The 27,969-nt window shown below is 44.7% G+C and overlaps 2 protein-coding genes and 1 long non-coding RNA gene across 11 annotated transcripts; 1 reads left to right on the top strand and 2 right to left on the bottom strand.

Annotated features, from left to right (window-relative positions):
- Positions 1-1,996: 1,996 nt before the first annotated feature.
- plrg1 (pleiotropic regulator 1) lies at positions 1,997-6,607 on the bottom strand. Its single transcript, XM_086135930.1, has 15 exons — positions 6,448-6,607; positions 6,184-6,290; positions 5,445-5,581; positions 5,298-5,354; positions 4,903-4,996; positions 4,138-4,228; positions 3,932-4,030; positions 3,760-3,852; positions 3,480-3,629; positions 3,305-3,406; positions 3,121-3,223; positions 2,923-3,031; positions 2,692-2,831; positions 2,408-2,601; positions 1,997-2,094 (listed from the first exon to the last, which is right to left on the bottom strand). The coding sequence occupies exons 1-15, from the start codon at positions 6,454-6,456 to the stop codon at positions 2,035-2,037; spliced, it is 1,545 nt and encodes a 514-aa protein (XP_085992056.1). The 5' UTR covers positions 6,457-6,607; the 3' UTR covers positions 1,997-2,034.
- A 529-nt stretch (positions 6,608-7,136) lies between these two features.
- Positions 7,137-27,328, bottom strand: setd1ba (SET domain containing 1B, histone lysine methyltransferase a). Of its 9 annotated transcripts, none has more exons than XM_086134668.1 (19): positions 26,734-27,328; positions 21,372-24,462; positions 21,011-21,156; positions 20,719-20,817; positions 20,008-20,278; positions 17,963-18,084; positions 16,421-17,515; positions 14,740-15,483; positions 14,071-14,244; positions 13,892-13,985; positions 13,369-13,577; positions 13,170-13,236; positions 12,750-13,088; positions 11,375-12,614; positions 10,934-11,099; positions 10,161-10,286; positions 9,962-10,081; positions 9,156-9,293; positions 7,137-8,748 (listed from the first exon to the last, which is right to left on the bottom strand). In XM_086134668.1, the coding sequence occupies exons 2-19, from the start codon at positions 21,430-21,432 to the stop codon at positions 8,575-8,577; spliced, it is 5,385 nt and encodes a 1,794-aa protein (XP_085990794.1). In that variant the 5' UTR covers positions 21,433-24,462; positions 26,734-27,328; the 3' UTR covers positions 7,137-8,574. The 9 variants fall into 9 exon arrangements, with proteins under 9 accessions (XP_085990794.1, XP_085990799.1, XP_085990798.1 ...); XM_086134673.1 differs by lacking the exon at positions 26,734-27,328 and adding an exon at positions 24,896-24,911 and having other exon boundaries at positions 24,355-24,462; XM_086134672.1 differs by lacking the exon at positions 26,734-27,328 and having other exon boundaries at positions 11,375-12,335; positions 12,468-12,590; positions 21,372-21,822.
- LOC147191960 (uncharacterized) lies at positions 24,512-26,230 on the top strand. The gene is made up of 2 exons (XR_015103463.1): positions 24,512-24,723; positions 25,394-26,230. It is a non-coding gene; the product is annotated as an uncharacterized LOC147191960 (long non-coding RNA).
- Positions 27,329-27,969: the final 641 nt, after the last annotated feature.

Below are 27,969 nucleotides of genomic sequence, written 5' to 3' on the forward strand. Positions count from 1 at the left end.
AGGCGTTTTTCATCGAAAAAAACGACCATGTATACTAAGGCGTTTTTCGCCCAAAAAAACGACCATGTATAGTAAGGCATTTTTAGGTGAAAAAAAACGATCATGTATACTAAGGCGTTTTTAGCCGAAAAAAACGACCATGTATATAGTAAGGCGTTTTTAGCTGAAAAAAAACGACCATGTATAGTAAGGCATTTTTAGCTGAAAAAAAACCGACCATGTATAGTAAGGCACTTTTAGCCGAAAAAACCCGACCATGTGTAGTAAGGCATTTTTAGCTGAAAAAAACGACCATGTATAGTAAGGCATTTTTAGTTGAAAAAAAACAACCATGTATAGTAAGGCATTTTTAGCTGGAAAAAAAAACGACCATGTATAGTAAGGCATTTTTAACTGAAAAAAAACGACCATGTATAGTAAGGCGTTTTTAACCGAAAAAAACGACCATGTATAGTAAGGCGTTTTTAGCTGAAAAAAAAAACGACCATGTATACTAAGGTGTTTTTAGCTGAAAAAAACGACCATGTATACTAAGGTGTTTTTAGCTGAAAAAAATGACCAAGTATAGTAAGGCGTTTTTAGCTGAAAAAAACGACCATGTATAGTAAGGCGTTTTTCGCCCCAAAAAAACGACCATGTATAGTAAGGCATTTTTAGGTGAAAAAAAACGACCATGTATACTAAGGCGTTTTTAGCCGAAAAAAACGACCATGTATAGTAAGGCGTTTTTAGCTGAAAAAAAAACGACCATGTATAGTAAGGCATTTTTAGCTGAAAAAAAACGACCATGTACAGTAAGACGTTTTTAGCTGAAAAAAAACAACCATGTATAGTAAGGCATTTTTAGCTGAAAAAAACGACCATGTATAGTAAGGCATTTTTAACTGAAAAAAACCGACCATGTATAGTAAGGCGTTTTTAGCCGAAAAAAACGACCATGTATACTAAGGCGTTTTTAGCAGAAAAAAAACGACCATGTATATTAAGTCGTTTTTCGTCGAAAAAAACGACCATGTATAGTAAGGCGTTTTTAGCTGAAAAAAACGACCAAGTATAGTAAGGCGTTTTTCGCCCAAAAAAAACGACCATGTATAGTAAGGCATTTTTAGCCGAAAAAAACGACCATGTATATTAAGTCGTTTTTCGTCGAAAAAAACGACCATGTACAGTAAGACGTTTTTAGCTGAAAAAAAACGACCATAGTAGACATGGTCGTTTTTTTCAGCGAAAAATGCCTTACTATACATGGTCGTGTTTTTTTTCGGCTAAAAACGCCTTAGTATACATGGTCATTTTTTTGGGCTAAAAACGCCTTTTTACACATGGTCGTTTTTTTCAGCTAAAAACGACTTACAATACATGGTCGGTTTTTTTGGGCTAAAAACGCCTTACTTTCCATGGTAGTCTTTTTTCGGCTAAAAACGTCTTGTATACATGGTCGTTTTTTCAGCTAAAAACGCCTTACGATACATGGTCCTTTTTTTCGGCTAAAAACGCCTTGTATACATGGTTGTTTTTTCATCCTAAAAACGCCTTACTATATAAGGTCTTTTTTTGGGTGGCTAAAACGCTTTACTATACATGGTCGTTTTTCTGGGCTAAAAATCCCTAAAAACGCCCCCCAAAAAACAACCATGTCTAGTATGGCGTTTTTCGCCGAAAAAAAAACGACCATGTGTACTCAGGTGTATTTAAGCCCCCCAAAAACAACCATGTATATATAGTAAGACGTTTTAACCGGGAAAAAAAAAAAAAAAAAACACCAAGGAGAACAATAAACGACTACCCCTCGAATGGTTCTGCGGTCAGGTTGACCAGACAACTTCTGAGTCTCTCTGCCATCTCGCATGGAAAGCGACTTCGCATCAGCTACCCCAACGTACAAAGCGCTTCTATAATGCCGCAGGAAGCTCAAATCCAATTGTTCGCATGTACAATGCAAAATAAGCTTGCGCAGGATGCAACGACGAATCCAAGAAAAAAACAAACAAACAAGTCAAACAAACAAAGGGATTTAATGTGGTCGTAGGGGGATCAGAATCTTTTTCGTTTCAACATTTCTGGTTTCCAGTTCACTGGATGGCTCTCTTCCGTCTGTAAGACACAAAGAAATGCTCTCATAAGTCAAAGCCGTTACATATGAGAGAAGACGGTTTCCATAGCAATGGCTTGTCGAAGCCTGAGATGAACTGAAATGCTCTCGACTTAAAGGGCCCCTTTAACTGGTCGAACAAAGGGGTTAGTTAGCCTTGCCCATTTCCGACGCAAAAAAAACCCCCCATCTCCGAAGTGAGAAATGTCACTCGTGGCTTTGAAAAAGCGTTTGTCAGTGCAGCTCATCTTATCATTTTCATCATCAACAGCGTAAAAAGTACCGTGAACGCAAACCGAAACAATCCATACGTACAGCGGTGTCATCCTCTTTGTACACTTTGACCGTCTTGTCCGCTTCGGCCGTGATCAGACGACTTTCCGAGTTGTCGAACGTGCAGGCGAAGATGCCCGACTCGCTGTCCAGGGAGCCGGGCTGCACGGCGGCGTGGATCCGCTGGAAGTTGTAGCCGGTCCTCCAGTCCCACATGTGGATGGTCCCGTTGTCAGCTAGACGCGGACACAAGACAGACAAGTGAGCGTGAGGGCGCATCTCGCGACACGGGCTCTCAGCGCTAAACAACCGGGCGGGATCGATACCTCCGGAGACGAGAACGCCGTCGGAGTTGACGGCCAGGGTGTTGATGATGGCGTTGTGTCCCGAGAGGTTCTGGATGAATTTGCCATCGGGGAACATCCACTCTTTGATGTTGTCGGCAGAGCCAGAGGAAAACGTGTACCTGGCGGACACAAGAAACACTTCATGTTGACGCAAGGACGGCCCGGAGCGCGATTGGCCAAACGCTTTCGGTTTCAGGCCAAATGACTTACTGTCGGGGATGCAGTACGACACTCCTGACGGACTTCTTGTGGTTTGTCAGCGTCGCTCTGGTTTTGCCGGCAATCAAGTCCCATAACCTGATGGTTGAATCATGGCTCCCTGTGGGAGGTCACACCAAATATATCAGGACTAACATCTGTGGGTTCGTAGTATTACCTCAGTAGGCTGTTACTCCAACATTGTCGTACCGGTAATGACTTGCGGCTCTGCAGCTTGGCACTTGACCGTGGCCACCGTGTTGGTATGCCCAGTGAGCGTGTGCGCGTTCGCTTTGGACCTGATGTCCCACACCTAAAAAAAGGAGGAAAAACGTCGTCGACGCACATGTCGCAAGCATGAGCACGAGAGGGCGGAGGAGGAGGAGGGCGTTACCCTGGCCGTGGCGTCTCTGCTGCACGTCACCAGCACGTCGATGGTGGGGTGCAGATCCAGGCCGTAGACGGCGCTCAGGTGGCCGTGGTAGTGGCGGATCACCTGTCGGGTGGGCCGCGGTTACATTCTGACCATGAAGCGCCAGATTGCGAGGGAACGCTGGGCGTCAACCCACCTTGTTGTACTCCAAATCCCAGCACTTGACTTGCTTGTCCTCGCCGCAGGAGAACAGGTAGGGGCTGCGACTGCTGACCGCCACGCCGCGCACGGTGCTGATGTGTCCGGTGAGCGACAGCTTCAGCTTCCCGCTCGCCAGGTCCCAGATCTGTCCAGACAAAACCGGCACATTTATTGCCTCCGTCCCAAAAAGTGACATTTGCACCCACGCATATTTGTGCCCGGTGATTCTCATATTGACAGGTTTTTTTTTCAATATTACAAAAAAAATACATCACCTTTATGGTTCGATCAGCCGAGCCGGTGACAAACCACTGATTACCGGGCTCCACGGCAATGGAGCGCACCCAGCCGAGGTGACCGCTGATGACCTGCCGCGTCATCAACACACGTTAATAACGGTTGGATAAAAACCTGAATGAGCGCATTGGTCCCGTGGGAGGCTGTCACCCGAAAGAGTTTCCATGGCGGGTGCCACTGAGGCTTGGGCATGGTGGGGGCTCGCCTCATGAGCGCAGATGTCCTGGTGCCGCCACTTTCCATGACTGACTACAAAAAACAAAACACACACACACAAAAAGAGTCAAAATACTTTAAAAGGGGAGAGGGACGGGCGACGGCATGCCAAAGAAATTCCAATCAACCTCGGGACATACCAACGCGGTCGAAGGTGGGTGAGATCGCTCGGCGGCCCCGGCGTGCCGATGGATCTCCGGAACGCTGGCGGCGGTGCGGCTGGCATCTTGGCTGCAAGGCAGCAGATTTGATGACAAATGATTCATCTGTAGGGCTGATCCATGAACTGAAAATTGCGATGGCTGATTCTGTGTCTTCTGTAGCTCAACGCACATCCCGGCTGACCTGCACCGCGTCCACTAACAATGCGGTTGCAAACACAGGGGAGCTCGTTTGCTCATAGTTAGTTGCCAACTTGGGGAATATTTTAAAGCTTCGGGCTTAGAATACCCAGTGTTGTGGAAAAAAGTAAGTGCTGTGACTCCCATTATTTGACGATAAAATACTTGAAGGGTAACAGCATGTCATTAAGTTAATAAATAACTAAATGCTCAGTTTTGTCTCTGGTGTGTTTTTTTTCCCTATTTCTTAATATCAAAATTAGTTTATGCAATATTCTTAAAACCGAATTAAGAAAATTATATATTAACCTCACTGGAAAAAAAAAAGAAGTATGTATTTACAAGCAAGCGCTAGGTAGCTGTAGCAAGTATTAGCTAGCGCTGGTGCCGTCGCTAAACGCCGCCAACGGGCACCGTACAAACGCATTGTCAGCTTCATGAATTTTTTTTTCATGCCCTTAATTGGCGACAGTCTGATAACTGATTTAATTACAAATTTCCGAATAGCAAAATACTGCAGCCTCAGTCATTCTGCTATGTTGGCAACACTAACGCTGGACTCACCTGGCCTGTGATGGAGGCAGCGCCAACGCCATGGAGTGGACGCCGGCCACGCTGGGGTTCCTGTGTATCTTTGTGTCGGCGGTCAGCGCCACTCCTCATCATTTGAACGGAATTGAGTTTCAGTTAGCGAGAGTTGCAAGAGCCGCAATACAACAACATTCATAAAACAGCGGCGCCTTCACTTATGAGTTGCGTCTGTTCAGGGATCAAGCTTATAACGAGGAATGGAACGTTAATGCCGATATTTAAACCGCCAGGATATTAAAAGCAGAAAAAAAACATAATAATAAAAATGGATTTTGGGCCCGCTTAAACCACACACAGCATTGTGAACTACATTAAGCAGGATATTTTGCGCTGCTGAGCCAAGCATATAAAGCTACTTTAGAACTTACCAGGTCCAGAAGGGTAAGCATGTGTTCCAGTGATTGTGTACTCTGGCTCATCAGACACTAGATCAGGGAAAAAGTAAGTAAAGTCCTCATTCAAGAAAATACAAACTATCCTACATAAACGTACAGTGCTTGTTGATCTGCGCTCACCTGGCTGCGCGTAGCCGAGCTGAAGCTGCATGCTGCTGGTGGGCTGAGGGACTCGCTCTTTGACTTCCTTCAAGACGGGCATGTGGAGGACAGCGCCGTAGTCTGCTTTCAATTTCACCGCCATCTTCAGCTTGTGACTGCACACGCACAACGTGATACCGAAAGCAAAGACGATTCTGAGTGCATTTAGCCAAACTGCATCACAGTTGAAACATTTCTTTCTTTCGTTCGTTATGACAAATCAGGGTTTGAACTCCAAATCACCAATGACGATTTGAAATGGGCAGTGGTGTGGTAAATAATTACTCCCTCAAAATTGTCCTGCAAAATTGTGTCAAAAGCCACGGCTACAGTACAAAGGACAAAAGTCCATAAGCAAATTCTGCAAAGATTCCCACAATTTTCTTCACGGCCAGTGACGCATGTAATAGGCTACGGTAACACAAGGTTGCTTGCCAAATAACTTTTGCAACTAAAGATTATTTTAATAATCGATTACTTGGTGAATTGGATGAATATCGCAATATACACAAACATTACAGTTCAAATTGACAGTGTAGAAAATGTCCAAACAACTGATTAAGATTCACTTATTAGTTTGGTCCCTAACATAAAATCAGAAAATTGGCAGAAAGCTTGAGTGCGGTATTATTTTTCAACGTAAAAGTAGAGGGTGCACCTGTAGAAGTTTTATTTTGAAATAGTTTTTTTGTGTGTTATTTTAAACGTGGCTTTTTACCTTTGTTCGTCCAATGGAATGTACTTGGCTTGGTCAGACACAAACATGTCATGAGTCCTCTTGAGCGAGCGAAAGACCAGCGTGTGGACCGAGTGCTTCTGGACGTCCTGTGAACACATAAAACAAGTTGAAATCTTTATCAAAACACAGCAAATATGAAGAGTCCATAAACCGGAAAACGGCGAATAATTCTCCCCAGGCATTAGTCGGGTCCCGATTTCACGACGGGAACGACCCAAAAAAAGGATGAAATGTTCGTCTTACCTCAGTCATTGTCGTAATAAAAAATGTCGTACAAAAGTATCACTGCGCTAAAATCTGAAAAAGGGGGAAAACGAAGTGTATTATTCGAAGGTCCGAGGCGTAATAAGCACGCTAGCACCAAGCAAGACCACAACAGAACGAGGACCCTTCGTCAACCGGAAGTAATCAGACGCAAAGCACAAGGCTCGGTTTGTTTTTGCGCCACTTAGAGGCAAGGGGTGGCGCTTCACTTCCGCTTTATTTTACTTAACTTTAACAGCCGCAGCTGTAACAATGTCGTTCTCTTGTACAAAAGACTGAAAATAACAAATTAAAAATAAGAAATAAAACAAGATAAGAATTTCAAATTCTCACCAAGTCACTTCTAAAGACAACCTCACCATCTTCATTTTGGTATCTTCTGGCTACAGTGGAACCTCTTTTCAACGTACCCCGTTGACAACGTTTCCACCCCTATTTGTAATTGACATGTTTATGCTGTATTACATGTTCATGTTTTAACATCTGGTTGGTAACCTTATATGAAACTTTTCTATTATTTGCAATAAATTATTCAATGAGAGAAATTGAAACAAAACGTCATTACCAATTTCAGAAAGGCTAAATTATTGCTAACAGGATCAGGTTTAAAATGATTGACAGAAATGGAACAGACGATTTAAAATGATTGACAAAAATGGAACAGACGATTTTTATGGATGTATGCAAAATTGCTTTATTTCCATATTTTTCCCCAAACATGTTCATACATTTGTCATGTAATAAATAGACATGAGGAATGGGCTGATTGTTCAGTCCTCTTCCTAAACGCTGATTTTTTTTTCATCATCCTCACTTTCTCCACACCGCAAAACAACTTTTCATTTCATAGAATTTACAACACAAAAATGAATACAAAGTAAAGAAAACCAAAGCTTGACACAAGCTGAAATGTGGTGCTCCAAGCTCACCGCTCGCATCATATGTTACACAGCTCTCGGAGCTCGGATGGTGTAGCAAATCCTTGGGGAACAAAAAAATATATATATTCATATCATATTCACAGTTAGCTTATGTACATGTTTGAGACAGGCAAGAGGAATGAAGACGTTTCTACAAGAAACAATCTTTCCAAAAAGGGGGAGATGGAAGGTGACTTCCTGTACACAGTGGACCTTTTTTTTTCTTCTTGAAATAAACAGCTTGTCATTCCATTTACAGATCCCTGAAAATACTTTTTTTTTTTAAAATAGGCAGTCATTTTCTAGAAAACATCTTAAAAGTGAAACCCCGTGATGACGTATAAAAAAGGTTGCAGATTTTCTGTACAAGTTTACAATATAAACAGAAAGCAAGTCTCCAGTATTGTGACACCGAGCCAATGAGAAGTTGTCTGCCTGGCAAAGCGGAAGTGCATTCAACAATTAGTTTTCCTTTGTTGTTGTCGCAGGAACCGTTTGAACACTGACGGAATAATACATGAGAAGCTCGCCGATACCGCGAAAGGAGTCAATTAATTCTTAATTGATGTACAGAAGCCTCAAGTTGAGCCGTTGCAAGTTATTTGGATGTTTCTTTAGCTTTTTTTTGTGCAGTGAACATATAAGTCCTACAAGGGCTATACAAAATAAAAGATGGTGAAAAATGCTGTATTATTGTGGTCGTTACAATAGTTTGAGGTTTTTTTTTTGTTGCAGTATTAGCGCTCATAAGCTACAGGATCTCTATGCCCATTTCGACAAATACTGTTGAAGAGTACACCGTTGTTATGCCAAAAGTGTCAACTTTTGCCAGTGACATGACACGCAATGGGCATCCTTTTTAAAAAGGCCACATTTGTTTGTTACCATCATAACTCTGGTTGAATTTGGGTGGATTTTTTTTTTTTAAATGATCCCAAAGAGTGTTAAGAGATATCCTGATCCCAGTCACGTTGTTTTCCCATGCCAGGGGTCCTTCTCGCTGATCAGTGTTTAAAAAAAAATAATAATAAAAATAAAAATCCTGAAATTTCACCCCAAAGCTTTTCCAAATTGTGTAATTAATCAAGCCGAGAAAACGGGGTGAGTGGGGGACCCAAAAGCGGACAAGTCAAATGGATGGAACAGCACCATAAATCGTAAACCATCAAAACGTTGGCAGTTTTGCTCAGTTGAGCGTGCCCCGGCAGTTCTCGGCGCCGCACAAGCAAGGGATCTTCTCATCCTCAATGGGGAACTTGTAGTCGTACGTGATCTCCTCGTTGACGTTGATGGGCTGCCGCGAGTAGATGACGATCTTCTTCTGCGACTCTACTGTGATCACCTTCGCGTAACAGTTAGGCTGGGGAGGGTAGTGGGGGGAAATCACACAAGTGAGAAGAAGATGAACGTCAACAACACATCACATTGACATTGTGCAATATAAAAAGACAGTGGTGCAAAAGTTGGTAGACACTTCTATAATTAATTTATTCAAGGGATGGATGGAGGTCAGTAAAGTAGAAAAGAAGGAAGAGCGGCCCGTAAGAATGAAGGTGGCGAGAATGGTATGAAAGAAGTTAGGAAGGATGGAAGGAGGAAGGCAAGTTATGAAGAAAGAATGAATGGAAGGAAGGAGAGATATATGGAGGAGGGGTCAGAAGATGGAAGGAAGGTTCTCGTCTGGGTCAAGGAAGAAAAGGAGGAAGGGAGTGAGTGAGTGAGGACGGCGGGATGTAATCTGGCGCTTTGTCGAGGCGCGGCCCTTACGTTGCAGCTGTGGTTGATGAAGCGAGCAAAGTTTCCGCACTTGGTGGCGTCAATGATGGTGTCGTGGTCCACGCGGAACATGTAGCTGCTGCCGATGCCCTCATCCTCGTAACGCTTCTCCCGCATGTCCGCGATCACCTACGGACAAAACCCGACGGACACCAAAACACACAACTTGATTGTGGGCCAAAGAAAAAAAAAAAAAGACATCACAGTTTTGCTCAAAAGGAACAAGTCTCAAAAATACCAAACTTGATTATCAGGGTATTACTGGATATATGAATATTAAAATGACAACTTGATTCTTCAAACTAACTTTTACTGAAAGAATTCAAACTAATTTAAAAAATGACTTTCTACCCCCAACCCAATTGTTTTTTAAAAAGGGACTATATGACTAATCTAAAAAAACGTAAAGGTCCCACAACTTAATTCAGAAAATAAGATCAATCTGAATTTTTAAAAAAATTACAGCCTTAAAAAAATATGTAACTTTTAAACTTTGGAATACAACTTCACTCTCGCAAAACAATCAAAAAATATACACGTCTGATTTAAAAAAAATATGCAACCTAATTTGCAGAAAAGTACAATTTTAATGATAAAATACAATATAAAGCCTTTCACTTGAAAATACACCAACATTATCTTTTTCACCACTCTCATTTCAAAAATAAAAACCCTTGCCACAAGACTAGCCAACTTTATTCTCCTAAAAGTAAGACTAACGGCGAAAATGTTTTCCTTCATTCTCCAAATGTACCATACTTTTGTTATTTTACAAACAGCTGTTGCCATAGTCTCACCTGTCTGATATTTTGTCCTACGTACTCGATGACCATCTCGTCAGCAGCGATGGGCTCCAAAGCGAACAGACCCCAGTCGTGGATGTGCGACTTGCAGAATCGGATTTTCTTCTTACGGAACTGGAAGCGTGCATATTTGTCGGCGACCGTCAGTCAATTTGATCCCCCCGAGAGACAAAGCGGGCGCATGCGTGCTCACCTTCAGCTGGTTGAACTTGAGGAGATCGCTGTCACACGCGAACGACGACAACAAGCGGCGCTGCTCAGACCGCCGCTCGGATCCCGCCCTGGTGGAGGCGTGCACTTGCGCAGGAATACTCATCCCCTGAGCGAGAAAGAAAGCGATAGAAAACATGCATTTGAGTGTTGTTGTACAGTTTGCTTGCACGCTTTGCTGCTCCGTGCATGTTCAAGTCAAAGTCGTTTGGAGGGTTCGAATTACCGGAACGTCTATGACATTTCACGTTATCCTTCTGCATACGCAGGCACGATAATTTGGCTACTAAAAGTCAGCCGGGTGTAGAGGTGCAATGATTAATCAACAACTAATTTGACTCTAAAATGACTCCATAAAAATTATGGAGTCATTTTAGAGTCAAATTAGTCTGATATTTGGAGCAGATATTCATTTGCAGTAAAAGGGGAAATCTTTAGAGGTGATTAACAACTACGATCGTTGATAATCCATTAATTGTTTAAATACTTTGCTTAAAACTAAAAATTGTCTAAATCCTCAAATTGACAAAGTTCCAGCAATTTCGATGCACACCTTCAATGCAAACCACATTTCAAGTTTTGGCACATCCATAGCAACCAGTATAAAATGCCAGTCATTTGTGCATTTTTGGGGGGGAAATAATGTTCTGTTTTTACCTGCAGTGATGGATTTTTTATTTTTTGTTTATTCCCAAAGCAGATTTACCGACAAAAGAATCAGCCGAAAATTAAAATAATGGTTCGTGGCCTCCCTACCTGAGTGTCAACGGGCGGCTCCTCCGACTGCAGCCGCGTGCTCAGCAGGTACTTGATCTTGTCCTTCTTGTCAATTTTGTAGTAACCTTCGCTTCGGGCACAGCCGGTCATGTGATCCCTCATGCCGTCATCTCGTCTCTTTTTCTTCACTCGCGGGATGTTGGTTTGTGCAGGGCCGTCAAGGGCGGGAACTATTTGGGCTTTGGAGCTCAGGGAACCAAAAGGTTCTCCGTTGCTGCAAATCGAGGGCGCTGCTAACTCATTAAATTACAGAACTCCGCGAAATATACTATTATGGTATCTGGAAAAACATGACTTTAAAAATGATCAGTATAAAATATATTCTGGCGAAATTACTACAGAACGTCCAAAAGTTTTTTGATGTTTGAGGTCGATGCGAGGATGTAAGACCAATGATTGGCGGTCACGCAAAAAAGGATATGGGGATGATTAACCCAAAGCGTGTCGTTGAGCCAGTCGTTGCCGTTGTCCTGCTGCAGCATCTCGTCGTAGGTGACCTGAAGGAGTCGGATGTCCTCCTCGTCGATGCCCTCGTTCCAGATGTCGTACAAGATGGTCATCTCCTCAAAGTCACTGCGTCTGGAGAAGTAAGCTCGAGGCGGCGTGGTGACAGGGGATAGGCTGTCCAGCAGAAGCTCCTCCCAACCTCGCCGCGCCCGCCGCGGCGGTTTTATGACCACGGGCGTATCCTCTTCGTAGGAAAGGAAGCCATCTTCCGTTTTGGGCAGCAGAGTCTTCTGAGGTTGAGCTGCCCCAAAGTCGGGGCTCGGGTCAGAGGACTTGGCGGAGATTTTGCGCGCATCGACATCTCGCAAAGGAGTCGAGTCAGGTGACAGCTCAGAAGACTCTGAGAGGAGGGTAATCTTTTTCCCTTTGCGTCGTGCGGGTTTGCGCTTGGACGGGACGCTGTCTGATTCTTCGGATCTCACGTCTCCGGAGAGGCCGGCCGGATGCTCCGTACCTGTTAATAAGGCTTGGTTAGGTAAGGCGCTGACGGGGGGCTCCTTAAACACGGGACGTTCGTCCAGGCTCTCGGAGGAGACCTTTCGATTAAGTGCGGAGGGGTCAGGGAAGACAGGGGTGAAAGTCAAGTCTCGCCCCGGAGTGCGAGGGACTCCGGCGCTGAGGACAGGAGACTGAGCAGGGTAAGAGAAAGGGCTACCGGGAATATGCGGAGAGCTGAGCATCAGGCTGCTGCTCCCCGTGAGCGGAGCGTCACTACCTGGGGTGTTAGGCAACGTGTCCGTGCTCTGGGACTTGCCCAGAAGGCGGGCTCGTTCCGCCAAGTCTCGGCCAGGCGTCCGGGGAATGTCTTCGTCCGTGGGCTGACGAGCCCATTGGGAGGGATCTGAGGGCGGGTGGAGGATGGAGCGACCTTCTACTGTGGGGCGAGGCGGGAGAGGGAGGTGCATTAAGGAGGCGGAAGCGGACGGGGGCGCGCGGCCTTGGGAATGGAGGTGGGGCAGGGCTAATCCACCTGACATCATGGCCGCTCCCTCGGGCTCCGCTTTACCTTTGGCTTTGCTCTCCTGATCGCTGTCGAAAGGAAGGGCGCCCGTTGGCGTGGGCGGCCGCAAGTTCTCCCGAGGTTCTGACTTCACAGTGCCGCTTTCATCGCCGCTGACGTCGTCTTTGGCTGCAAAATCACAAGCATGGTCCCCTTGAACATATGCAAAAGGCCACATCGGAACTGGATAAATAAGACTGTCGATAATTAAAATGCCCCAGGTAAACAAAAGAGCGGGCCATCATATTTCCTCTGTGCCAAATGCAATTATTGGTTGAGAGATCCTACCTGGAACAAGTTTGGGCGACGGTGGCTTCACTTCCTCCGTTAGCGCCTCCTCGGGGCTTGGAGGTCTGAATTTCGGTTTGCTGCTCAGCTCTTCCGTAACATCCCTGATCGGGACTGGAGAAGGACTGGGTGGCCTGGAGTCTGTCTCTCCCTCTTCATCCGAAGATGAAGATGACGACGACGAAGAGGATGAGGAGGTCCTGGTCGCTTTGCCCGCATCGTTGTCTTCCATCTCCACCTCGGAGACCTCGTCTTCCGAGCTCAACTCGTACTCGGAGGAATCCGAGCTGGCCGATGAGGAGTCCGAGCTGCTCTTGGATGACGCGGTACTCTCCGACTCTGCGGGAGATGACGTCGTGAGATGCCAAACTGCAGCGGACGTCAAGACCTAAACGCGTGGTTCTCAGGCAAATAACGTACCGTCGTCGGAAGAATCTGAGGATGCGCTCTCACTGGACGACTCTCTGTCAGCGCCGTCATCAACACTCTGCCAAAACAAATTACAGGGTGTCCGCAAAGTCTCTTTACAATTTGAAAGGAAATCAACCTATCCCTCTATCCATCAGGGGTGCAACAAAAAAAATGCTTTTAATCATACAGAATAGAAATTTCACTGTACTTTGCTCGGCGATAGCCTTTCAGTGGGCGCCGTCTCGTTGGGTTCCTCCTCTCGGTCGCACAGCGACTCCTCCTTCTCCGATGTGTCCGCATCCTCCTCGCCCTCGCTGTCCAAGTCAATTGGGCGCGAGTGTCTCCGCTTGGTCGAAATGCCGTCGCCGTCCATTTTGGAGTCGTTCGATGGGAGCTCCGTCAGATCTCGATCGCGCTCTACCCGAGATAAATGATAAGTCATGATCCACATTTTTAAATAGTATTATTTCAAAATAATTTACCTGTTATTTCAGAATAAATTTTATTTTTGATTTCATTGTGTACAAAACAAAAAATAATTCAGTCAGAGTTACCATGTTTTTTTTTCTTAATTAAATTTTTTTACATGTATAGAGGAAACTGAAGTTGAAAAGATTATTCTTCACTGAGCAATTTCAGGAATAAAATGTTAGCCGAGGCCAACGAATATTACAAGACACTTGAAAATGTAAATGCTCAGCGGGGAAGCGCGTACGAGTCATTGCCTTTACCTTCATCTTCCAGCTCGTCATCCACGGGAGTCGAGGGCCGCACTCGTTTGTTCTCCCCTGCGGTGATGGCCTCTGGTGGGTCTTTCCTTTTCACCTGAGTGCCACATTCCAACACATAACACCAAACGCTGCGGACGAGGTTGGCAATAAGAACAGAAAAGAAAACAAGCTTTTGCTACCTTAAAGGAGGGCAAGCGGATGGCTCCTCGCAAGCCGATTCCGAGCCCCATGCCCTCGTAACCCAGACCCTCGCCTTTGTTCCAGTTCTCAAGCAGACTTGAACCGATGGTCTCTTTCGGTTTAGGTCGCTCCTCTTCCTTACCCTCCGCACCTTTGATTGGAGTCAAGGATGCCTGGCACGAGAACATTTGGAATTTGAACATTTGGGGGGGGGCAAAGCTACACAAAATGAATCATGCAGGAAATTAAAATACAATTCAGCAAATTGCCCAGAGTTGATTTCAGCAACCGCCAAAGGACCATGTGTCTTTGCTTTTTTTCTTAGGCTTGCTTGCTAATGTTCCACATTCTATTGCAATTCATTATACAACCTCTTTTAATGGGGTTCTACACTATACAGTAGGGAAAGTGCACACAGGAGAAACAGCAGGTATTTATGTTTTTTTAAATTGCTGTGACTTGAATATATCTTGACTTTAATTTATACCAATTTATTGTCTAGCTGTTATATTCAAAGCTGAGTTATGACAGTAAGTCTTGTGTTTATTCATCGCGATGGCAGCATCAGTCAAAATAATTGTGCTATTTTTTTCCCCATAATTCCATTGCAGGGATAATTCAATACAGATGAACAAAAGCATATTTGAAAGCGTTAAAAAGCAACTTACCTTTGCCGAGCGTTCCTTCTTCTCCCACCACTCATCAAAGGCCCTAAAAGCCACCACTTCCACCATTTTGCGATTAAGGTCCCTCTTCATGATGGCCTTCAGCTCTTTGACGATGACCTGCAGCACACCTTCGACGGTGGCTTTGTGGGGGTCCTCCTTCTTTGTCTCATATCCAGGAGGGGGAACCGTCGGGTTGAACTTGGGCATGCTGGGATGCTGCCACTGTTGCCCTGGCGCCCCCGCACCGCTGGCGTGTGTGCCGCCCATGGAGAGATGTTGGTACGGTGCGGCGAACTGCCCGGAGGCGGCACTGTCCAGGAAATGCGGGTAAGGATAAGGGCCACGCGTCTGCGCCATGCGGCTCAGCATCTGCTGCTGCATCTGGAAGGACATGGGAACTGTGCTCCACTGTTGCCACTGCGAACAGTTCATCAGCTCCATTTGGACCATCGGGATCATGCCGGGTGCGTAGTGAGCCATGTGGGGCAGCAGGTGCGGGTGCACGGCGGGATGAGCGGCCAGGTGAGCCGGATGCCCCGGCACGGCGCCAAGGTGGTGGTGGGGCATGGCGAAGCCAGCCTGGTGGGCCAGGTGGGAGAAGCCGGGCGGAGGGAGCCCCAGGGTTTGGATGGGGGACACGGCGGAGTTGACGACAATGCCTTTGCTACAGTCGCCGCCGGCGATTGGCGTGCCGGGCATCTCGTCGTCAGAGATCTCCATGTCTTCTCCGGACGAATGATGACTCTGGAGGGGAATGGAAGAGATGGCATCTCAAACGGGGCTTTCACCATCACAGTGCGGTGAGAGATCATCACAATACACTATATTGGTCCGAAAACATAGAAAAGATTATCCAAAGAATAGACGACTGTGAATATTGTCCTGTGTGTTGTTGATCAGCTTGTGTTATGTAGCAGTTGTTTTGAAGATCTCCAATGAGCATGGCGACCAAGATTAGTTTACTTAGCCCATCTATAGCCTCTTTCATTACATGTTAGGATTATGCTAGTACACAGTTGTGATCATATCGTTCTTCTGTAAACTTCAAGTGGGAGTGACAAACAGCTTGAAGCAAGAACGTGTCGACTCTCGTTTGAACTGGACAAGCGAAAGCGCTCTTATCGGTTCTTCAAAAAGGATGTCATACGATCGGCTCCCATTTCTTGACAACATGAAGCGTGACGGTGCTACACAAATGATGTGTTTGCATTGTAATAACTGAAATGTAAGAACACCTACAGTGGCACAGCCAATCCTGCCTGCCAGGATGGGAGCAAAAGCAGGAAGTGTGCCACTGAATGGGGCCAACAGCCAAACTTGTGTTTTCCTCTTTTTTCCTGCAGTAGTAGTAGTATTAGAAAGAGGAAACCAGCCTAGCTTTAAGTGGAGACTAGAAAGCCCTTTGAGCGAGCACCGTGTTACATTTACTCGTCCACACACCACATGTAATAATGTAAACACAGCTTTGTTTTGTTGTGAAACCCAAGATTCCTTTCCGAGAATCAACAAAGTGTGAAACAAAAAGGAAAGCTTTCGATGAGAACTTGAAACTCGACCTCACTTCCTGCGCTCTGGTTAACAGCTGTGCTGAAACATCGCTAACACACGACCTCCGTCTACTGGAGCGCATCTGACAGATTCACCGTAACTGAATTCTTGTCATTATAAAGGTGGTGCTTACCGTCTCGATTTTTTCTGTTGCCGTGTGTGCTCGAGAATGTTCCTCATTGACTTTGCTGTTGCTCTCGTGGTCGAGGGGAGAGCTGTTCTTCTTGACCAGCGAGGCCGTTACGGGGATGGGCTCGTCATCCGAGTCCGAGTCCGGCAGCGGCGTGGGACTGATGTCCTCCAAGCCTGTGCTACAGGGTCGGGAGTTTGGTGCTCCACCGCCAAGGTACGGCGGTATCGGGGAGAGCTGCGAGGACGAGGAGGAAATGGGACTCCCTTCCATTCGCACCTCAGTGTCCGAGTCTCGCTCCGCCAGGAAAGGCAGTTTAGTCCTTTTCTCCTTGAGCAGCATCTCAATACGCGAGTCCAGGCTATTGCGCTCAGGGTCAGCGGCGGGCGAGCCGGGTGACGGGCAGCGTTCGGGCGTCTTGGGAGGAGGCGTACTAGGATGGGGTCCCGGTTCCGGCGGAGGCTCGGGGGCGGGAGGGGTTTCCAGTCTATCCTTCAAGGGCAAAAGGTCAGTGGGTGCGGCCAGAGGCGGCTGAGGGGGTCGCTGGCACTCGCCCTCCCTTTGGGACGGGTGATGAAATGTTGGTTCCGACGGGGGGAAAGCGGGAGGCAAGGGAGTCTGGTAGGGCGAGAAAGCAGATTTGAAGTTGGGCGTAGCAGGGGGAGGTGCCGTATAGGAGAAAGAGGGGGGCGTAGGTGGGGGTTCAGGAGGAGTGAGGTGATGCTGCTTAAAGGGCGCTTGCTCAGATGTGGTGTTGCGGTACATATTGCTGCGGTACTGAGGCCTCTCCGGTCTGCGATTGTAAGCATCCTGGAACTTGCTCTCATGTCTCCGCGACTTGTAGCCTCCGGAACTCTCCACCCGGCTGGTGCCGGACTGGTACGCGGGGGTGGACTGGCGACTGGAGTAGCTGGAGTCTTGGGAGAAGGGGGTGCCCACTTGGCGTGGCGTTCCCTGGGACTGGGGCGTGTCTTGCCTCAGGCTGGAGTAGCCCGTCTCCAGGGACAGCGGTGTCGTAGAGGTGCTGCCGCTCGGCGGGATCGAGCCTGCTGCAGCCGACAAGTTGCTCTCCGACAACCTGCGGATGGGCTCGCACGCCTATGGAAGGGACATGTAATCAATATGTCAAATATTTCAAGAACTGGCACATTTGATCCAGGGCACAGCACTGAACCCAGAAATGCTCACGAAAGAAAAAGGTTCATCTCAATAAAATAGGACATGACAAAAAAGTTCATTCATGTTGTTGAGTTCGAAAAGTGAAACTCTTTGATTACACAGTTGAACATTTCAGGGGTTTTAGGAGCCAAATTTTAAAAGAAACCGTAAGGAGGATCTCATTTTCTTCTTTATTTATGTACTTAGTCTATACAAGTTTTCAATTGAACTAGTCAAATTAGTTACATTTTATTTGATTATTCTAACGTTGTGGATTCTAAATCAAACATCCTTAGTGTAAACTTTGAAGTGTGTGTGTATGCTGACCACAGCAATTCTGTGCAAAGTTTCATGCTGCAACAGGTAACGACACAAGAGTCTTCTTACCAGTAAAGCTTCAGCCAGGCTACGAGGGGAAACTTCTCTCGCTTCCTCCCCGCCAACAGGCAGCGTCCGCGGCGTATAGCTTCCATTCATCAGGAGCTGGAAGTACCTAATGCGATTTTCACCTGAGGAGGAGTTGACACGGGGGGATGTGAGGCCAAATACGGCAAAAATTGTTACAATTTGTTTGGAACTGTTCATACTATATGCTGACAGCTGAGCACCAAACTCAACCCAATATGGAGGCACTGAAAGACTTGAAAGCAAGTATGGATTTTGGAACCAATATTGAATATTTATGACTGCCTGTTTTATTATTGAGGATTGTTTTACACTGCAGAGCAACTTTGAAAGGATCCAAAACAAAAATTGCCCGAAACAAAATTGGGTTCATCATTGAATATCCCCTTGAGAAATGACGAGTACAAGGACTAAAACGTTTTTTAAATGACACTTCAAGAACAGACAGGTTGACATTTCGAATCATAAAGCACTGAGTTGTATCCATACATTTAACTACTTTTGTAATTCTGTCCTTGCTCAATAATATTTAAAAATTAATATGTTACTCCTTGGGGCCCGGCCCCCCTAGTGGATCAAATGTTATATCAGGTATACTTGCTTAAATTAAACAAATCCAACACAAGCTTGTCTTGACAAATACAACAGAGCCCAGGCTGAAACTGTTCAGTGTTTTTTTTTTTCCTTCACCGATATCGAAGAGCTTTGATTCACTTCAAAGTAACATGAAAGAAGTTCAATAATGGAACACTTATAAACCACCACAGAATGCTATTTCTTTAGAAATTACATGTGACAGCTGAACAGCTAAAGCTATACTATATTGCTGTGGAATTAATTTCAGTGGCAAAATGGAAATAGTGAGACTTGAATTTGAAATGGTTTACCTCGGTCGACAAATGTGGGAGGAGGTTGTAAATATGCAAACTCTTAAATATGTAATTTCGTCATAATTGGGGATTTTAGAGAACAGAAATACAGTGGTGACAGATGCGCAATGTTTGAACAAGGGGGGGGGGGGGGGGGGCTTCAAGCCATCGATTCCTGACCGTGTTGGACTTTCTTTGGGCAAGACACTGAACCCTAAACTGCCCCCAGTTTGACATTGTAAGCTGTTCTCAAATGCCTCACCTAGTTAACAAAGGAAATTATCATTATGAAAGAGAATTGCACATATAAAGTCCACTAGCTAATTGCTACAGTGCAATGCAAAACCCCATTGAGAAGCTAACGAAACTAGCGTAAATGTTGTGGTATTCGAACCTTTGAAGCAACAGTAATTTTCGGCACAGAAACAATAGATGCAGAGAGACAATATAAAATGTGTCTACTCCGTGAAAACAGACTAATAATCAGTTTACCGAGCAGCTGGGACCGTTTTCTTGTGTATGTACTGATCCCTAGTGGCCAACGTGCGAACACCAGGAATCGCACAACAAATTAGAGCATCAAATCATGATATACAAACTGTTGATTTATATTCTAATTAGGTTGCTACTGTATGTTTTTATAAAATGCAATGCTTTAGTGTGATTTTTCTTCTTAAAAACACATTACAAACATTGTTGTTAGTGTTTTTTTGAAGGGGGCGAGGGTTCTGTTGCAAATGAATGGCATTCCATTCATTTAAATTGGGAATTTGGCTACAGAATGAATGAAACACACAAGGCAAAACTGTAGTTTCTACGATGTTCTAAATGAGCTGAAACCTATAAAATGATTCAAAACTGTCAAATTCAACCTCACATTTCAAGTAAATGTTGAATCTACCTACAAATGACAACAGAGTTGATTTGTAGTGGGTGGGGGTGTATTCAGGTCTTTTAGCGTTTGCTTACAGGCTGATATTAGGCTCACTGGGGAGTAGATGGCGCCCTCAGCCAGGGGCTTGTGGGAGCAGGGATTACATTCAATGAAATTCAATTAGCCCTCAGTTCCCAAGCAATGCAGATGATCACGTGACAGCTGTCGCCCCAAGTAAGACAGACATCCCAAGTGAAGACATGGCAGCTACTGGATATGTTTACCTTTGGGGTCCAGCTCCACATGGATGATGTTTCCCATCACGGACGTATTGTGCAGCATCTGCACGGCCACCTTGGCGGCTTTGACACTCTCGAAGACCACCTTGGCAATCCCAAGGTGCTTCTTATTCTTGGGGTTGTAAAGGATCTCCACCTCCTCGATGTCACCAAACTTCTTGCACATGTCCGTCAGGAAGCCCTCGCGTATGTTGTCGTTCAAACGTGCGAACGTCACCTCCTTCGGGGGCACGGGGCCAATGTAATACTCGTCGATCTTGGTTGTGCGAGAGGGAGGGGGTAAATTGGAAAGGGGGATTTTTAGGGCAATCATGCATTGAGACAATTTGCCATGCAAAGCAGTTGCTAAAAACAAAAGCTTGGAGGGGTTGTCTTTACAAAGCCCACAAATGCAGCTAATATGTAGTAGTAATAAACATTTGTTCAACTGATAAGTATAGCATGCCCCTCAGAGCACTTTAAATAGTGTAGTCCACGCATGCTACAGTTGTCCTAGACTCCCTACAAATGCTGCCAATATGAAATAAACATTTGCTCAATTAATAGTTGAGAAAGGATTCACAAATAAGATAGTAGTCCCCCACTCTTAACACAGCACAACAATTGTCACAGATAGCCGAAAGATGAGCCGGGCTGTGTGTCTCTTTACTTATGACATTTCCCTACCCCAAGGAAAATACTTGCTGTTAAGATTACCTTAAACTTGGGCACTGGTAGGTCCGTTTCTTTGTATTTGGTCCATAGGCGACCGATCCTCGGGTCTCGGACGCTGTCCACCGGTGGCATCCCCGGGTTCTGCGGAGGAGGCGGGAGCACATTGCTGACATCCACCTAAGCACTTTCCCACTCCGACGACAAGTAAACAAAGTAACGCAAAGTCGCTTGTGCTTTGAGACAACAGCGATGATGGAGGCTGAGTCCGGGGGAGAGTGCTCTCCGTTGTGGAGCTCGCCTCCTCGGGTACTCTCACCGGCGGCGGTCCACTTACGGGCATGTTGAAAGCATGTCCATCGTAGCGAAACAGCTTGTGCGATCCCTTCTTGAGTGCCGGGTCGATGATCAGCTTGAAACTTCTCCAGTGGTGACTCCGCTTCTCCGCCGAGGCGGGGTGACCGTCCGTGCCGTTGGCCAACGCTGAAAGCACACACACGGGAAGGCGAAGCCGAGCTAACGTGAGGCATCGGTGGCGGCTAAAGCACAGACGCTCGCTCGCTCCCGTTACCACCAGTTACCCACCACCAGCACCTTCCTCGTCCGCGACACTTCTACCAAAACGTTCCACATGCGTGACTTTGTGGTGCTCCGCAAGACAATTGACAGAAAGGTGGAGAAGAGAGGGGGAAGCTTACTTGAACTCTGCTTTCTGCCATGGTCCTCGCACAATTTGTTTCTCTCCCCCGGCTTGGACATGATTCGCCCCGATCGAGGGATTCTTTCTTGTTGAATCGGTGAGATAAATGGGGAATCGCTTTTCGCTCCGCTCACTTTACATGATTTCGCTGGATGAAGGGTGTAAGTGGCTCCTTTTTGAGTGAGAGCCCGCACATATTGTGTGGCTGCTGCTTGTGTCTGTGCTGCTGTGTGGAGCTTTGGCAGGGTACGGTAGCTTCTTTCTGTCTGTCTCTCCCACAATACACCGCTTAGCTTAGCTTAGGCTTTGGCCGCACGTCGAAACGACAGGCGCACTTTCGCCACGACAACTACCAGCTGTTCGTGGAATAAAGACAAAGGCGTCGTATAACGTGATAGGCTAAGAACGCCCCGTTAAAAAGATATACGGTGCACGTGTACGTAACTTATTTTTGAATATGTTTCTATATTTTTCCGTGTCGGGTTGACTGTCTCAACACGCTTGTGACGAATCTGCCTCTACTCGCATTGACCAAACAGACAAACGTTCGATAAAAACTCGTTAGAATCGCAACCGAAATGTGAGTAACATCCAACGGATATTTTTAATAAAGCAACAATAATCTAAATATGAGTATATATTTTAAATACAAGAGAGATTTGAGCTGGTAGCCGCATCACCGCAAAGAAATACTGTAGTGTTTTTTCCAATCGCGAACGTCACCTGACGCCGTGTTTACGTTTAATTTAAACATTGTTACTTGCTTTTGGTAGGTTTTAGGGCAAGCAAAGAGTTTTGTTTGACACTGCCTGCAAAACCTCATCAGAATCGCCACTGTAATGTGAATACATACACATGGTAGCCCTTGATGTAGAAAGAAAACAAGTTAAATGTGATTTTAAAACAACAGATTTGAGCTGTCTTAATTTCCTTCACAGAATTACTAAAGTAAAAACATCTACCTGTCCTTCTATCAATCCATTCAGTTGACATCGAATGTCTACTCATCTCTTTTTGAATTTTGCCATATGAGTTTTTATGCCATATAAAAAAAAGACACCATAATGAATTATTTCAATAATGTGATCTATATATAAAATAAGTGATATAATCTGGCTGGGGATGTGTTTGCTTTCAGAATTTACCCAAAAATTAATCCTAAACGGGAGTTAGCACACACCTGCCATCTTTTGAACTGCTGCAGTTCAACTCCAAATAAAGTCCCGCTGCTCACATTTTTTGTCTTTTCAGAATTTCTTTTTCCTGCTAACTCGCAGAACCATGAAGGTGTTTTTGCTAGCACTGACTGCTAATTGGAACTGTTCATAACTAAATCCAACTGGTCTATGGTCCCAATTCTCGCTGAAAAAAACAGCACCACGGCATGACGTTGCCAGTGCCATGCTTCACTTTAGGTTCAGTGATGAGCGGCATTGCATAGTTTCACTAGACCGTAACATATTTTCCCACATATTTTGGGAGGTTTCAAGTTTTTTTTTTCTTTGTCAAGTATGATTCCTGTTTATCCACCTTACCGAACAGCCCAGACATACTGTATGACTACAGGTTGTTGCCACACATTAAACAGGCAGCATTTGGAGAAATCCTGCAGCACCTTCACTGTTGCCCTCTTGGCCCGCCCACCTGACATCTATTGCAGTTGACATGATTTTTGTTGTTGGTTGGTTGTTTTTTGGGTAAGAATGGAGTTTTGTATATATTGCATGCTTTTTTCAGTGCTCAAATAAACCACAAAAAATCAGAATGAAAATAATCGAGTAGCACTTCACAGAAAGACAATAACCACCTCATTGTTTTTAAACAAGAAAAATATTACGAGTATTCTCATGCAAAACAGATTTCTTTCTTGTAGCTGATGCCTCAAAAATGCACCACTCCCGATAAACACAAGAGAGTACTTTGCTCCTCACACGTGACTCTGTGTTTGTATTTAGTTTTACAGCATTTTATTTATTTATTTTAAAGTTTTTTTTTTTAGGGCAAGCAAAAGGTTGACATTGCCTGCTGGGTTTTTTTTCTCCCCAGCGCTTGGGCAATTGGCTGGTTAACAGCAGGCAGCGTGGCCAGCCAATCAGCGTGCAGCTGAAAGAGGCGCTGTCTGCTATTAGAGGGAGGCACAAGAAGTCCTTCAACACACAGCAGAGAGAGGGGGCCTGAAAGCTCTCTCTCAGCAGCCATTTTCCTAAAAAAAACACAGGGACTTCATGGCCTACATGGGTTTCCTTTGTTCCAAAAAGGGATCTTACACTTGATTTCCTCACCTCTCATGGACTATGATAAGATCCTATGATTGCTTCCTTTGAAAGGGACTGAGAAGAAGGAAGAGAATGTACTGGATGTAATTACCCTGTGAACATTTTCAGCCTTTTTTCCTCTGCTTGGAATCATCCATCTTTGTCTTAAGCCAGGCCACGTGGCACACCCAAATAATACTAGTTTTCTCTTTTTGAAATACATGTAAATAAACTGCTTTATGACTTTGAAGAGGGGCAGGAAAACAGTTTAAATACCTAAATGTGTAGTTGAGGCCTTGTATGAGTAGCCATGAGTAAGTCCAATTTTCTGATAATCTACCATGTTTGTTATGTGAATAAGGCATGCACGTTATTGCTCATTAAACTATTCTTGTCTTAAAACCAAGTAAGCTTTTGTAGCGTCACGAGTCAATATGCTAGCCTCTACACGAATGCCAACGGTGGTCATTGGTGGCCTTATGATGTTGGTGACAATTTCACCATTTAATTCAGCACCCAACTGCTTTGATTAATGTCTGAACATTTTCTCCCAAAACAGAAACTGATGGGATTTTGGAGGCTGCTCTGGGTAGGATTGCTTTGTGATGCTCCCCTTGGCCATTTAAAACAACCAAATGACCTTGCGGCAAGGGCACATTTAATTTCCCCAAACAGGTCTACTCGTCCCAAGCCAGAGAAGAAGGGACCACGCTTGAAGATATTTACCTCAAATGCAGTGAGCAGGCCTACATGACTCAAGTGCAGGAGGAACGATTTCAGCTCCATCTTCGGATCCTCCAACAATGTCATTAATAAGGGATGGGGAAACGTCTCCTGAAAAGGAAGGAATCCATTAGCACGAAAGACGGAGCTCTTTCAAAAAGAAAAAAGATCAAATGAAATCATGAGTGCTTCTTGCCAGTGCCTCCCACCCTTCGAATAACGCATCTTCAACCATCATCTGTTTGGGCAATATGCAAACCATCTCTCTCTCTTCTTGAAGACAGGATAAGAGCAACCGTAAAAACCTCTTCCACATCCACCACTCACTAAGCATCACCACATTAAAACCACAAGGAAATATTGTTTGTGAAGGTAATTGATTTTTACACTTTTTCACTCAGTTTTACTTGTTTTCTAAAAATGAATCTACATTGAAGGCATTCTCATAAGAGGACGGTGATCACTTGTTAAGTGAGATTCAACAATTTTCCATAGCAATTTATGTAACATCATACTTTTGTATTTGTCAATATTGTAGACTTACAGCTGGTATTCAAAATATGTAATCCAAGCCTGTAAAAAGGAAACGAGTCTTAATGGGGAGAAATCTTGGGACTTTTCACTGCTTTCCCTTTGTCCAATAGTCATTTAGGTGGCGTGTAGATTTAAAAATGACGAGCAGTTTCTCAGCTGTGCTCGCTCTCAAAATGGCTTCTAGAGCGCACGCACACACAATGCAGCGCGCCTGTGATTCAGATTTGGTGGGTGAGCTCCTCTCTCATTCGGGAGGAATGAAGGGAAATTCTCGACGTTTCCACACTCCAAACGGGGCGTTTTTAGCTAAACGTGCCATTTTAACAGGAATGGACTTAAACAACCGAAGTAAATTGACGAAGAATCGACGTAAGAGAGAAATAAAGATGGCGACGGTTGCAGCTCACTGACTCACTTCCAAAGCGGAAGGCGGTAATCTGAGATCTGTGGCGGGGGTTGCCATAGCAACGCGCGGGCTCAACAAACCCCCTCTGTGTTTCCATATTAGGTCATGGGAAGTCTACAGCGGCTCTGTTGCGGGCCAAGGTGGAAAAAAACAACCTCGAAAATAATGTCAGCGGAGGCCAGAAAACACAAGTAAAACGCGATTAAAACAAAATGGATGCGCTTGTTTGGCGTGACTTAAAAGTTATTGTCTATTGTATTTATGTGACTTTCCGAGCATGTGTCAGGGGCCTGTTTTTCCAGCTCACCGTGTTTATTTTAGGCATTCCGCCATGAAGCAGGTCACGGGGCTGTCGTTTCTCCAAGCTTTGAACGACCCTCCCCCCGTCATCCTTCTCCTGACTTGCGCGCGCGCGCACACGCACGCACACACGTATACGCACGCACACACACAACTAGCCAAGAAGAAGCGTGTGTACCCAAGGTGAACGTTTTATTATACGAGCGAGCAGTTAGACGCTTATTGTCCGTAGGCTTTGAAAGAAAAAACGCCCATTAGTGCTGCGCCATTCAACATTGTGGAATGTTCTAGTGCGGATTGGGCTGCAGCCCTGCCCCACTATCTCGACTTGGACAGTTGCCTCCCTGCGCGGTGAACAAAAGCTGGTCTCTGTTCACCATTTTGACAAAAAAGACCCGTGGACTACCACTCCCTTTTTATCGATAAGTAGTTGGTCACAGAGATGTTATCATTTGTTACCCCCCACCCCCTTTTGATTGTTAAGCCTTTTCGACGGTTTGTCATTTGAATTTCTTAGCCTTAAAATTGCTATTCTAGTTTGCTTCTTGTAGCTTTTATATGCTAGCTTTTGCGAATGTAATTGTATTGCAGTACTGTATCGGACTGATATTTTAAATAAACTTGTGGGAGGACCAGTAAGTACTCAGTGCTCTTTTTATTCCACTTTTGCTTGTTATGTTCTTTTGCTTGTTATGTGCTCCATATGAACAGACTTCACTAGTGTTCGATCATTTTTAATTTAAACCTACCAATCTGGTTGAATTTCAGTACCTAAGCATGACCGCTAAGGACAAGAAAATTGCTTGTCAAATTCGTCTCTTCCTTAAAGGGACTGGTTAACAAAATATGAGCCCCCCCTTCCTCCCATGGAAAAACCTCCTGTCCCACTAGTATTCCAAAAATCTATTCAGATAGCTTGATGGGCCACCACACAGGATTGCATTTTTTTTAAACAAGAAAAAGCACAACAAAGTCAATGAGATGTTCAAATGCCTTGATTCGACTTTTCTGGATTACCGTGACCTGGATGACTTGAGAAACAACACCGACATAAAGAAAAAACAAATTTCAGCAAAACAATAGGGTAACGTGACAGTAAATTTTGTCACCTATGCCATTAGAGTCATGATGTGAAAACTCACAATGTCCAGAGGCAGACAGTGATACGAGCACTGTATTTGGAAGATCACAATGTCCAGTAATTTGGTTTCGCTATCTTATCTGTAAAACACAAACTCAAATTAGCTTTATCTTAAACTTACTCCTCCAGCCGTCTTGCTCCTGTCAGAGGCTTTACAAACAGTGCTGACAGGTTAATGTCATCACAACGCTGCTGTTCTCACACACTGCTAAAAAAAAGATTACATTAGATGTGCTGGTCATGTCAAATCACAAGACAGTCTTAGAAATCGATTATTTAGATACAGGAGCTGCATTTCCTCACCATGAGCCCCATGTACCTTTAAATGGTATGCGCTCACATTACAAAAGCAACATGGAAACAAATACTGCGAGTGTGTATTTGAACCCAAATTTAGAGGCCACGGATGGTCGCATTTTTGTGCCTTAGGGCCATGTTTCATTTTTAGAAGGGACTTGATGGGTCAGACCTGATGTAAAATGGTTTGTAAAACAGTTAATTTCAACAAAACAATTCATGATCGTTCTAAGATTATTGAAATTGCCGTCTACTCACGACTGTTTTTAAAACAACCTCTGCTATTACAAAGCACACAAAAGATCAAATATCAACAGAACTACTGTATTCATATAAATATTGAAAATTAAACATAGGTCACTCAATTAAATCTTCATAAATAAAATGTACTAGATTCATTGCTTTAATCTCTCAAAATAAAAAAGGAACAATTTAATTACTATTACGTATCCCATTGTGTAATACATTTTTTAAATCTGTTCACTCTTAGGCGGCATGGTGACCAACTGGTTAGCATGTCTGCGTCGAGGTGCAGGGTTCGATTCTGGTTCCCCCTTGCCTGTGTGGGTTTTCTCCGGGTACTTCGTTTTCCTCCCACATTCCAAAAACATGCATGGCAGACTGATGGAGCACTCTAAATTGTCCCTAGGTGTGATTGTGAGCGCAAATGGTTGTTCGTCTTTGTATGCCTTGCGATTGGCTGGCAACCAGTTCAGGGTGTCCCCCGCCTACTGCTGGGATAGACTCAAGCACGCCCGCGACCCTCGTGAGGATAAGCGGATTAGAAAATGGAAGGATGGATGTCCGCTATGAACCTTCGTGAGGGTAAGTGGCTTAGATAATGGAGGGATGTATTCTATTATATCATTATTTCAAGAATAAAGCATCTATCATCACATTATTGACAACAAATAAATGATTTAATGATATAAATTAATAA

The sequence above is a fragment of the Hippocampus guttulatus genome, chromosome 17, assembly GCF_054856545.1.
Source record: "Hippocampus guttulatus isolate MCC_2025c chromosome 17, RoL_Hgut_1.0, whole genome shotgun sequence".
NCBI classification, from domain to species: Eukaryota; Metazoa; Chordata; class Actinopteri; order Syngnathiformes; family Syngnathidae; genus Hippocampus; species Hippocampus guttulatus.